Source organism: Ursus arctos, unplaced genomic scaffold (assembly GCF_023065955.2).
Source record: "Ursus arctos isolate Adak ecotype North America unplaced genomic scaffold, UrsArc2.0 scaffold_8, whole genome shotgun sequence".
NCBI classification, from domain to species: Eukaryota; Metazoa; Chordata; class Mammalia; order Carnivora; family Ursidae; genus Ursus; species Ursus arctos.
This window is the reverse complement of record NW_026623100.1, coordinates 4,892,241-4,905,677: the sequence shown is the minus strand read 5'-3', so window position 1 is coordinate 4,905,677 and position 13,437 is coordinate 4,892,241. Positions and strand designations below refer to the sequence as shown.

Sequence of the window (13,437 nt, the reverse complement as noted above, 5' to 3'; positions counted from 1 at the left end):
TCGTTTTGTTTTTCAGCTTATTTGAACTAAAATATTTATATTTGCTTTGACAAATGTTAGGAGACTGAAACACCAATTATGGCAAAATATATTTTTCGTAACTATAGAAACACCACATCTAGCTAAGCTTTTTGTTACATCTGTCTCGCTATGTAATTTTTAAAAATAAGCTTTTAAAAAATAAACCTTTTATTTTAGGGAAGTTTGAGGTTTGTAGAAAAATCACCAAGATAGTAGAGTTCCCATACACCACACCCCGAGTTTCCGCCATTACTGATACACATTCATATGGTATGTTCATGGAAGTGAATACCAGTACGTTATTGTTAGCCGACATCCATAATTTTACTCATATTTCCTTAGTTTTTACTTAATGTTGTTTGCCATCCCAGGATCCCATCCAGGACACCACCTTATATTTAGTCATATTCCCTGTGCTGTAATTACATCCCCATGACTGACTGACTTTATAACTAAGTTTGTACCTCTTAGTCCCCTTCACCTATTTTCCCCATCTCCCTGTGGCAACTACCCATTTGTTCTCTGTATCTATGAAACGGTTTCTGTTTTTTGTTGTTGTTGGCTGTTTGTCCGTTTGTTTTGGTCCTGGGAGATTTTTTTATTCATAGGCTTCTAATTGTGTAACTGCTAATAGGTGTCTGGGGATGAAGTTACACTGCTCTTATTTTTGTAACAGGGTTTTATTTGTTACTCTCTTTGCCGCTCTTAAAAAGGTCAGTTTCTTAGTTTATGCACATTTTGGCATATGCATTACCTGGACATTTCCTCAGGGTTTCAGAAAAATTTGTATGTATTCAGAGATGGCATTTCCCCCACAATCATCTCTACATGTAAGAAAATAATTTGTGTTTTATTTTAGATACCCTCCCTGAAATTTATCAAGTCACATTATGGATTTTGCTAGTTCTTCTCCAGTGGGGGTTATTTAGACTGTAACCACAATCTAATCCAACATTCTGATTTACAAAAGAGGACGCTGAGGCCTGGAGGAAGAGTGACTTCTCTAACGGCATGCAGTTTGTTGGTGGCAGAACAGTGACTAAAACCTAGATCTCTTGCTCTTCTGTGTGAAACCAGAGATAGGGCCCTTTCTGGAAGCCACCCCCTGCCCCGCCCTGGGAGTAAAGTGTACAATGGTGCCAGCTTTTAGAAAAGCAGTCATTCAAAAGGACAGGCAACTTGGCTGCTGGAGAGAAGAGATGTAAGTATTGTAAAAATGTACAGCAGCTGGTTTTTTACTGCCATGGGGAAATTCTCAGAATGGACAGTGAGCTAGGAGTCAAGAGACCTGCGTTCTGGCCCGTAGGCCTCTGTGTCTTGAGTAAATTTTATTCTTTCTGCACCCCCGTGTCCTCCTGTCAGCATATGAGAGGCTTCCTCAAGTCTGAATGGGCTTCACTAATGACTGACAATTGATTTTATGTTTTTTATGTATTTTAAGTTCCCAAAGGAATACGATGAACTGAGACACAAGTTAATTTCCCTTTTATTCTGCTTTAGTACAGCTAATTTTTTAAAAAAACCTTCTCAAACGGAATTCGGGCTTATTTATTAGGCTGATTTATGACGTGAGGACAGCCACCTGCTTACATATTGGGCTGTCCATTTGTGGCGAGTCAGTGATACGTTCTAAATATATTCTGGCTTCACCTGTGTTGATGACAAGGCTTTCTCTGCTCCTGGGTCTCTAGGGCTCTGCTTTACAGCAGCGCTGAGGTCTTTCACAGACACTTCTTGGAAGTTTTACCAGAGATTAAGCTGTCACTAAGGACAATATGGAGACGGTAGTCACAGGCCTAGCTCCGGGGCTCCTGGTATCAGAGCAAGTACATTTACTGAGCTGCTTGCTACGTTCAAGGTCCATGCAAGGTGATGTGAAGTGGGGAGCTTCCCGGGTGTCATCTGAAACCGTCTGCCTTCGGGGGCTGGGAAGACTGAAGAGAGAGCAGGCCGCCCCAGGTGGGTCGGTGGCAGTTTTAAGAAGCAGGGGGAGCTCACATGCGAGGCTTATCTTGGGCGGCAGCAAGACTGGAATGGATCCCCGCACCCGCCCTCTCAATCTTAAAAGTTCATAAAGGGGCCTTAACTGGGTTCGTTCACGTGAACTGTGCAGACGTTCTCACCACCGCCTCACTGTCTGAGGGCTGTGTCCTTGGAACAGCCTCCAGGGGCAGGCAGGCTACATTCCCACATGCCGTGGACAGGGGAGGGGTGAGGAGCCTGCGAGCGCCTGGGTCCGGCTCGTGTGTCAACTGGCAGTCCCTTCTCTCTGATGACTTCCCCCAACAGGGAAATGGGTTGCTTTCCGCTACTTCACTGACTGGAGTTCTACGGTTTGGGCTGAAGGTAGACTAGTTTATGAAGAGTTTTATAATATCCTAAATATTAAATAATACTGTGAAGTTTAAGTATATAATTCTAATAAATATATAACTTATTCTACAAGGTAGTTACGCATTTTAACATCAAAGCTCCAAGTTACTAAAATCAGAGGTAAAATCAACGTAAGTCTGGATTTTGTAGACTGTGTGACAAAGAGGAATTAACAATGTTTATAGTTAGGGTTTCTTATGCCAAACAGTAGAGGAAAAAAGCTGGCTCTGACTTTTTCAAATGTAAGGAACAATTCTGCTGGGAAAAAGTGTTGAAGGAAGAAAAAGCACCGAAGAGCTGACAGTCAAGAATCTAAGAGAACCCAAGAATCCAGAGAAGTCGGCCGCTTGGATGCTCTGGCGAAAGTGAGCCATGGGTTTGGTGACCATGACACAAAGTACAGAGAAGTCAAAGCCCCGTGCCCCCCGAGAAAGGAAACCTAATAGCTACGACCCCAAAGAGCAACCCCATGTGCTAGAGGTAAAGAGAAGTAAGCCTGGCCTGCTGAGGGAGGGAGGATAAGAGGGAAAGAAAAGAAGAAAGAACAGGAAAATAGGAAGGAAGAAGAGTTGTGGTGGAGGCTAGAAGCATGCAAGCCGGCTCTCACAGATTCCTGACCACACCTGACAACCCCCCCTCCCCGAGGATGGCCAAGGCAACACAGCAAGTGACTCAAGTCGTTCCAGGCTGGCGGAGGTCCTAGAAATGATCTCTGTGGGAAGACAGTTTCGTCCTGAGCCCGAGGAAACCCCCACAGATCATTTTTTTAACGTCAGCGACCAGCACTAGTTAAAATTATGCAAGCATGCAAGGAAACACGGCCCCAGGCATGAGGGTCAGTAGAAACGTCAGGTGGTACGGACACCCCCACAGCTACCATGTACTAGAATAACCACGTAAAGATCAAGTTTGCTTTGCTTCAAGAATAAGGTAAGCTTTAAAATAACTGTCCAGTACAGGGAATTATAGAACATACACGTCTTTATTGAGGGTCTCATAAATACCGTGAAGTTATAAAAATCCTATATAGAGTGAACTTACATATACCTAACTGTAACCGCTATCCAAAATCAAGGTTTAGAGCAAGGGTCGACAAACTTCCTGTCAAGGGCCAGATAGGAAGAATGTCTCGTGGGCAGGATTTAGCCATGGACCATGGTTTGCCAACAATAATACAGAACGTTTCCAGCATTCCAGAAGCTTCTCTTAGGTCCCTTCCCAGAGAGGTAACCACTGTTCTGACTTCTATCTCTATAGTTTAGTTTTACCTGCAAACACCTGCGTTGTGTACTTCTTACGTACATTTTATTTCACAACTTAAGTCTTGCTTAATAAAAAGGATTATCATAGAGCCATTCCGAAATAGCATGTAGTGTCATGATACACAACTGATAGAGGGTTGAGTAGGGTTGGGCCGGAGACAGACCCAGATTTTGTGTGTGGTTGGACTCAAACTTCAAACCCTCTCCTCCAAGTTTGTCCAGGTTCTTGGACGTGTTGTTGTTTTTTAAGATTTTGTTTATTTAAATAAATAAGAGCGCTTGCAAGCGGGCACGAGCGGGGGCTGGGCAAAGGGAGAGGGAGAAGCGGGTTCCCCGTTGATCCCAGGACCCTGGGATCATGACCTGAGCTGAAGGCAGACGCCTAACTGACTGAGCCACCCAGGTGCCCCTTGGATGTGTTTTTAGATTAAAAATTTTTCATCAAATTTGGGGAAGTGTTCAGCCACTCTTAAAAAATTTTTTTTCTGTCCCTTTTCTCTCTTTCTGATACTCCCATTCATTATACCTATGTTGGTTCACTTAACGGTATCTCACATTGCTCTGAGTTTGTTAATTTTTCTTCATCTTTCCCGTTTTCCAAATTTCATAATCTCTGTCGGTCTATATTCAATTGCACAGATTTTTTTTTTCTTCTCTCAAATGTATGATCCCCTCCTGTGGATTTTCCATTTCGGTGATGATACTTTTCAGCTCCAGAATTCCCATTTGATATTTTTATACATTTCTCTCTTCATTGGTGTTCTGTTTGGTAAGCATTGCTGTCCTGCGTGTTCCTTTAATTCTTTGAAGCTGCCAGCATTTGGGTAGAGGTTCTGCTTAAGCACTTTGAGTTGATGAGACTCCTGCTTTTTGCTTATGATCTGTGTGTGGCGTAGAGAATGCTTTCAAGTCCGCTGCATGTCCCACTCTGGTCCTGAGCGGGTGTGACCCAGTCCACGCCCACCGTCTCCTGGCCCCAGGGATAAATGGGACCAGGAGGGCTCTTCCCAGCTGTCTCTTTCCCTGGTTCTCTGTTAAACTCCTGGCTGGTCTGCCATTTTGCCTTTTGCTGCTAGTATCACGCAGCTAGCAACCCCTTCTCAGCCGCTCGCCACCGAAATCCCCGTTGTTTTCGATGATCCCCGGAGGCATAGATCTCTCCATTCCGGGTACCCGAGAGTCCCTTCCTGTAGAGCTGCTGAGCTAGTTGCTCACGGCGCTGCCACTCCCACCCACAGCATCCTGCTTCTGGAGCAGCACTCCTCTGCGAGCAAGTGCTGGATGGGGAAGGCTGGGATTCCCCTCAGCAGAGTGTGCCGGCGTCGTCCCAGTAGGTGCCTTCACCCAGGCCTACTCCTAGCGCATGGGAGCCTCTGGTCTTCTCGGACTGCCCCTCATCATGCGGAGCCTCTACCCGATGGGCAGGCTGGGACAGGAGCGCTCAGAGCCCCAGGGTCTTCAGACTGTCATGCCTGGGGCACAGCCTAGACAGGAGGAGCCCTTACCTTCTTGGCTGCACTTGCCCAGAGTAGAGCTTCTGTCACGTGAAACTGGGGGTGGGGGGGATGGGATCAGTCCATGGCTCAAGTGCCGGACTCTCACTCTTCTTCTTAGCATGTAGATTTTCCCGAATGTTCCTCCATTTGCTGCACGCGTTTAGGGTAACTTTCCAAGATTTGAAGGTATTTATTTGGTATGTACACACACACACACACACACACACACACACACACGTTGTCCCAGTTAAATGGTTGTCAACGTTGGGAAGACAGTCACTGAGCTCTGCACACCACCACCCTGAGGTCCCACCCACTTTGTTCTTCGAGCCTTAGCTGGGCTGCTCAGGGTCTAGCCTCTGCATGTGTGGTTCAGTTGTCAGCCAGAGATGGGTTGGGTTTTCATACAAAGAACTTGGGGTTCTTTTTCATACCACTTTCCCTCTTAACTTTCCAGATGCTGTTTGTCCCAAGCTCTGGCCTCCTGTTCTTCAAGCCAGTAAGGCTGCAGGTTTTCTAACAGAGTTTTAGCTCCATTTTTGGGGACTGCCCTTGGGTAAAAGCCATAAAAATGGGAAACCTACCCATTCTTCAAGTGTCCACTCCCCTCCCAAGTATTCCTGCTTTGGCTCATGCTCCAATGTTTTCAAAAGTTTTAAAAATATTTCATCTGGGGGCGCCTCATATGGTTAAGTGTCTGCCTTTGGCTCAGGTCATGATCCCACGGTCCTGGGATCAAGCCCCACGTCCCGCTCTCTGCTCTGCGGGGAGTCTGCTTCTCCCTCTCCTCTGCCGCTCACCCAGCTTGTGCTGTCTGTCAAATAAGTAAAATCTTTAAAATATACATATCCCAGAAGATTACTGGAGTCCAGTAGGAGCTACCTAGTAGAAGTGGAATCCCCCCTTCCATTGATTTAAGGTCGGGTGCATCCGTTGTATCTGTGGTTCTAATGGGGAACAAGAAAGCTGTTCCACAATGACATTTCCAAAGCATTTACCTTTTGTTTTGAAATTTGTTACTTTCACTTTAAAAAGCACACCTGCAAGAATGCTTTCACTTTTACAACATGATTAGGAGAAGGCAAGAGAACTACGAAGTCATGGAGTTCTCAGAAGGCCTGTCTCAGACATCGTCAGACACTTCTCACGTGGTCCAACACTCAGATTAAGAAACTGACTTCACACATCCTCAGCATGGCTAGGACTTGATTTCCACTCGATTTTTCTGTTGCACGGCCTATCGTTTTATGGTACTGCACTGTCATAGAAAACCAAGGACAAAAGTCACTACTGTTAGCATTCTAAAAAGGGAAATACGCAAAGCTTAGCTCATAAATTGGCTCAGTGCTTTCCAGTGGTGTACGATGCTTTCACGGATGCTTTTACAGACAGTGCCAAACTAGGAGCTCCGCTCTTTATAGCTGTGAGTCTCTCCCTCTCTCTCCTTTCAGAAACACTGAAGGCTTCCGAAGCATGCTCTAAATTGCTAGGGTATTGGGAGTACACAGCAAGAGGTCATCTCTGACCTCGAGGTGCTTGTATCCTTTTGTGACCCTTCACTTTATGGATGAGAAGGCAGGTCAGGGTAGGATAGGGACCTGCGGCAATGGGAAAGCACCGAGCTCTGTTGAGAAAAGTGACCCCTAAACTGCCTTCGTGTCATTAGTTTATACTCTGCTGCTCATATCCTGGAGTTTCTGTTACGCATCCAATGCAGAGCATTAAATTCGGAGAGAAAGAAAGTTTGGGAGAGAGGAACAAAGAGAAGGGAGCCAGGAAGAGGTGGTGGTGCTGACTGAAGGCTTTCTTTGAAATGAAAGGTGTGCTGGATCTCTGTGAACGCTGCCCCAGCCCGTCTGAGCTTCATACAGTGATCGGTGGAACATACAATATAGTGCTTTATACCGCAATGCTCAGAACTTCAATGTTTAATCGTTATTTCACACGCTGTGTGTGGCCAAGGATTTTGTTCTGGATCACTTTATTGTAAGCTATATGATCTCGCTGTAGGTCTTACATGACAGGAAGCCACACAGTTGTAAATGCCCACTCTTCATTATCTCACGTAGTTTGGAAAACTCAAGTTCGTGACATGTTAATTGCACTTAAAAATTAAATACACAGTGAAAGAAAGATAAATGTATAAAGATGTCATTCAGAAGGATTTTTACACTTGGATTTGCCTTGCTTGATTACAAAATTTCCACACCATCTTCCCACCAAGGGTTTGCAGAAGGGTTTCCTCCTTCCCTGGGACTGAGCTACCACAAAGGATTAAAGGGTTTAAACAAGCGTGAATATCACTGAGAAGCACAAGAGGAAGGTCTCAACGTGGCCGGTGGAGAGCAGACGCAGTACTGCCTGGTGGAGAATCAGAGCGTCTAAATCCGTGAGTGTCACAGGCAGCTGTGGGGGCTTCAGATGTCTTTTCCGCAGTCAGGGCACAGGATGTCATCTCTTTCTGTGAGGAAGCCTCGCCCCACCAGTGAGAGGGAGCACTTCTTACAGTTAAAACAGTCGTTATGCCACTGCCGTTCCTCAAAGGAGATGTACTTTGTACCACCAAGTCCTGTTAACAGAGAAGAAAGAACACCGGGGGGGAGAGAGAAAGGGAACATTGCTGGTTAGAACTCGGCCCCCAGGAGCGACAAAGGAGTTCTGGTTTGAGCCATTTCAAAGCTGGATTGTGTAGTCTGGAGAGTGTGAGTTTCTAATGGCTGGGTGCTGGCGACCCGCATGGAAATCAGAGACCCTGCACAGCCTCCAGGAGCTCGTAAGTATCAGCAGGAACAGCTGTATAAACTGGCTCCAAAACTAAATGATCAGTGCTGTAATTATGGAGGGACAACTGTGTCTCTTTGTTTGTTCCACCAGAATGAAACTCCAGGAGATCCGGAGCTGATTTCTCCTATTCCTTCACTGGGTGCCTCATGTCTGATGCTCTAATATTTCGTGATTTAATGAATGAAGTACTGAAGGGAGGGAAGAGGAAAATACTAAGTTTCTCTGTAATGGCCAGGAAAGGCCTCACAAAAGAAATGGCGTGTGGACATGTTGGGGGGGAACATTCTTGCAGAGCGAATATCATATAGAAGGTACAGAAGCATGAACTTAGGTGTGAGGGGGGAAGGTGGGCTGCTAGGGTGGCTGGGAACGCAGACTTGGCTACACGGTGTGTAGGCAGGAGAGAAGACCAGCTTATATTTTAAACAAGAAAAGCAGTAACTCAGTTCAGTGCTTGACTCTTGTTTGATGACTACTCCTCATCAAATGTTTAAGGTACACTGGCCGCCTATTACCAAATGGTTGCTTGGTCCTGCCACTGAGCCACCTGAAATAAATAATCAAATACACAGGGTTATTCGGAGTTGTCGTTGATTCTAGTGAAATCTGGATCATGAATTCCAATTACAAGGAGTTCTTTCCAGAAATAATGGTTCGATCTACCACAGTAAAAAGAAAGCAACCACAATGACCGCTCCATTTGTAACAGCTTGAAATCTCAGGCGAACCTAAGATGTCTGTAATTCAACAAACAGCTAGTCCCTTTTGTAACGGACTTGGCTAGGCTGACGTGGGGCATGAAGTCTTTCACCTGGGGGAGACCTTCGAGCTAGTGCCCCTTAGCTCATTAGAGACTGAAGCAGTGCAAGTTCAGTGCTCCTTCCAGTGCCACCCCAGCCCTGTGGCTGGTGGGGTACGCACTAGCACAGCTTTTCAACTCTTTTCCTGAATATCCCACAGCTTTAAAAGCAGAGGTACACTGAATACCCAGGGCTGCTAAAACACTTGATTGCCTTTACGCATCCCGGACTCCTAAGGGCTGCTATCACATCGGTCCTGCGCTGGCCCTGAGGCGGCACCAAGCCAGTGATTTAGGCCCGTGGGTCTCAAACTTTCCTGCAGCTTTGAACTACCTGGGAAGCTTTCAAGCTTCAACAATCACCCAGGTCGTAGCCCCTACCAATTAAATCATGACCCAGGCAGCAAAAATCTTTTAAGCTCTTCAGGCATTTCGAATCTGTAGCCAAGTCCGAAAACCAAAGGTTTAGGCAACACTTGATTTAGGGCCAGGGACTGCAGAACAGCTGAAAGGCCGTCGTTGTTGTTCTCAGCACTGAGCAAATTGAAAAGCCGAGAAAGCAGCTGGGATGCCCTAGCATTTCTACCATTCCATGTTTCTCCTTTCTCTCACCTCTGGTAAGTCCCGCTACACTGGAGATCTAGGGCGGGGAGGAGCACTGGCAGGGAGAGGATGAAGAAGGATGTTAGTGGGAGGTGCTGTGTCGGGTGCTGTCCCAGGGGATGGCCTCATTTTAGAAACTCCACTCCTTCCTTGAAATGCTAGTTAGTGGAGCAAGTCACAGAAATGAGAGCCAAAAACAACCCTGGGAGGACGAATCCTAGAGGCGAAAGGCGTACACAGTCAACTATTGTTATTTGAGGTTTACAGCCAGTGGCCCCAGAACTCCAGCCTGGACAGAGCTCATGCACTAGGTGCCTTTTCTCCACATAAGGCACCTCACAGCCTGCCTGTGCTTAGGAACACAGACAGCCTGTCCGCACTGCCCCTTGGGAGCCATTTCCGGCAGCGAAACTGCCTACAAAAAGCACAAAAATGCCAACAACATGGCACTAAACAGACCAAAAAAAGGACCCTTGGTTCTAAGATGAGAATTGAAATGAGGAGGCAGAGTGTCCCCTCGCCTCATCTCCGCCGGGAGCGTTCGCGTCAGACGACTCAAATGTCTCGCCACTCTGTGGGTGTCTGGGAATGAGCAGGAAAGCAACTCGAGTGTTGAGTTTAGAGTTACAAGTCCATGTTAGTGAGTGGGCGAATTTGAAGATCTGGACTCTGAGTAAGGAGGACTGACTGTACTTATGTGCGAACTTCGCATCACTGCACACAGAGTGCTGCGAAGTAGAACTTCCGATTCGTTTACAAAAATCATTTAAATTTTGCTAAAGAGAAAGTGCTAAGTAGGGATCTGTTAAAAATCCAGTCTAAAGTCAGTCTCACATCATTGTTTAGAGATTTGGCTACACGTACATTTTAGCTGCAATTTCAAAATTCCTCTGTAGGTTCCAGAACGTGAGTCTCTGTGTTTCAGAGAAGTAACTCCTCTTTTGGAGGAAAGTGTCCATTGTTTTCCTCGTGTTGCACTCTTTTTTTTAGTGCTACAATGGGAGTAACAACACGTAACTGATACTTTACATTTAGAAGTGCTTTTATCTAATTCTATGGCTTTATAAAGTTTAACATCATAAACATTTACTTCCATAGACGTTACCGTGAAAACAGCATGCAAGATTAATATGTGAGGGGAAAAGACTGCATTTCTTCCCTCTGAACGACTCCAATCTGGTATATAAATGGCTGGAATCGGGTTAGCAGAAAAATGTAAATGCTGTGCTTCTTTTCTTTGTATTTTAACTTCATATGGAATATGAGCTCTGGATCACACACGAAAGGATGATTTTAGTGACCTGGGGCTTCCCACATCTGGGTGAGTCGGCCGAGTTAGGGGCACTCAGTTCTAGACCGGAGGAAAAAGAAAGTCAGGGACAAGCACACGGGTTGTCAAATGTGTGATTACGTTGCAACGCTACCCAAGGATGCCATTTGGCCAGGCTGCTGTGCTTATACTGCACGTGTCCGCCATCTGCCATCGACAGGGATCAGCCAGTCACCTGAATGTGGCAAAGCTGGGAATCCCACGTCCGGAACTCTTCCTGTGTCATTACGGAATTCTCTTTTCCTTCCAGCCCAGTCACGGATTTGTGTGCTGATGGGTGGTGCACGTTTACAGGACTTGAGTCTGACCAGCCATCTGTCCTCCACACTCAGTTTCTTGACACACTAACAGTTTAGTGCAACGCCAGTCTGCACCCAACCAGACCTTGGGCTCTCGCTCTGCCTGCACCTTTGGGCAATAAGAAAGAACCACCCAGAATGTTGCCCTTTGCCCTCATGTAAGCTATAGCCTTGTGGTCAACAAGTCCCTCTAAGATGCTAGGGAGTGCCTTTATTATTCTTTTTTAAAAGATTTATTATTTTGAAAGAAAGAGAGAAAGGGAGCATGAGTGGGAGAGGGAGAGAGATTCTCGAGCAAACTCCACAGTGAGTGGAGCCCCACACGGGGATCTCACCACCAGATCACCGTACCAAAGAGCCAAAAGCAAGAGTGGGGGTGGCTAGCACCGACTGCCCCACCAGGCGCCCCTAGGGAGCCCCTTTAAAAATGCAGCTCGGCGGCTCAGCCTGGACATGCCAGTTCCCGTGTGCTTACCCGCGGGCCACGTACTCACAGACTGCGGTTTGGGAGATAACCCAGCCGAAGCAGAAATACCAGACCTCTTGAGAACAGGCCCTGTGGTCTTCAGGGACCGGGTGAGCTAGAGGGGAAGGGCTCCCTGCGGCAGCGTTCCCAGCGTCCCAAGGCCAGGCAAGCGAGGACGCAGAAACACCCGCTCCGTTCGGAACCTCAGTGAGGCCCCGAGTCTCGTCTCAGCAGAGACACCAGTTCAGGGGCCGAAGTCGTGTCCCTTGTGCACCCCTGGGGGTGGCTACGTGGGGAAGAGCCGCCGGCCGTGCGCGCCGAGCGGGAACCCTGGGGACGCTCACCGCTGATGGGGTTGGTGCAGCCGGCACACTTCTTGGCGTACAGGTCGCAGAAGCAGCTCAGGCAGTAGGCGAACTCCTCCCGGGACGTGAAGCGCTGGCCGGACAGCGGCTTCTTGCAGGCCGTGCACACGAAGCACTCCCGGTGCCAGGGCTGCTCGCGGTACGTGACGCCCCCGGTGGTGATGGGCTGGAGGAGGCAAGACAGCCAGGGTCAGCGTTCCGACGCCCCGTGGGCTCCGGATGGCGCGAGATCCCCATCCAGAACAGCCCGGGGTGCGTGAAAAAGGCACCGAGAAACGGCTCGGCCACCTCTAGTCCTTAGGGAAAGTACTGCCCGGACCCTCCAACAACACGGTTTGAAGTGCGCGGGGCCGTGTCTGTGCACACTTCTTCCCGTAAACACAGAGCAGTACTGTCAGCGGTGTTTCTCTTATAATTTCCTGCATAACCTTTTCTTTGCTCTAGCTTACTTCGTTGTAAGAATACGGTATAGGGTACGTAAAAACTACCACGGACGTGTGCATCGATTGTTTATGCCATCAGTGAGGCTTCTGGTCAACAGCCGGCTCTCAGTAGGTAAGTTTTTGGGGAGTCAAAAGTTCCACATGGGTTTATAACTGCGCAGGGGACTTGGTACCCCTGGCCCCCGTGTTGTTCGAGAGTCAACTGTATAAAGGCCCTTACATAATATAGACATTATTTCCATTTTACAGGTGAGTAAACTGAGACCCAGAGAAATTAAGAGCCTTGCCTGAGAATTCATAACTAAAGACAAAGCAGGTGCTGGGTTCAGGACTCTTTCTATCGTATATTCTTTTCATTAAACTATAAAGCGTTAATGATCACCCTATAAATTTCCCCTTTGGAACAGAATGTATGTGACATATATTTGGCTGCAAGGTATCTGTGTGGATACAGAAGGCGTGTGTAGTAAGAGGTTTGCTCTGCCTGGCATACGTGCCCTTGACCTCCCTGTGTCTGGATTCCAGGTCCCCCACCCCACCCCCATCATCCGGCTAGCTCAGACCTGCTCATGGGGTTACCTTCTCAGAGCATCCCTCCTTAAACCCCAGCCTGGCTCCCACTCCTTGGCTTAGCTCAGACCATCCCCGTACACACTCTGTTAAGACTGTTCTCCAAAGCACACTTGTCGATAAGCACTTGAATGTTTGCCACTGGACAGCATTCCCCCCCCCCCACCCAAGTAGCCCCGAGGGCCTCCTTCACTGCAGGGGAGGGGGATGGATGTTTCTGGCGTGCATGCTTTCACGCATCCCGGTGAACACGCACAAGGGTGTGCGTCCCGGAGGGTGCGTTACCTGCACTCCCGCAGCCAAACGGGGGTGGCGATAAGGTGGGGAGGAACATAGCGGAAGAAAAGCAAATGGCACGAACTTTCTCCTTGGATCTTGATGAGAAAGAGCAACCGAACAGAAAGGGAGTGAGCAGAGAAGAGGCTTCCGGACATAAAGGCAGGAATGAGCGGGTCATCCAAGGAGGCAGGGATACACAGCAGATAACAGGATAATCTTACAAGCAGCAGTGGGAGAAGTGGAATTTAGAACCGTAGTTAGTACTATGCTGCCCTTTGAGGAGGTGCCAGCAGGACGGGCATTCGAGGCCCTGCTGACCTGCCCAGGGAATGGCAGCCGGAGGCCAG

The 13,437-nt window shown here is 47.6% G+C and overlaps 1 protein-coding gene across 3 annotated transcripts in view; it reads right to left on the bottom strand.

The window, feature by feature from the left end:
- Window positions 1-7,062: 7,062 nt before the first annotated feature.
- FHL2 (four and a half LIM domains 2) overlaps window positions 7,063-13,437 on the bottom strand; it is a 68,228-nt gene continuing 61,853 nt past the window's right edge. For all 3 annotated transcript variants that reach the window (XM_026515748.4, XM_044379035.3, XM_026515729.4), the window contains 2 exons: window positions 11,778-11,964; window positions 7,063-7,721 (listed from right to left, as the gene is read on the bottom strand). In XM_026515748.4, coding sequence (XP_026371533.1) covers window positions 7,570-7,721; window positions 11,778-11,964 — 339 coding nt within the window. In that variant the 3' untranslated portion in view covers window positions 7,063-7,569. The remainder of the gene's footprint in view (window positions 7,722-11,777; window positions 11,965-13,437) is intronic.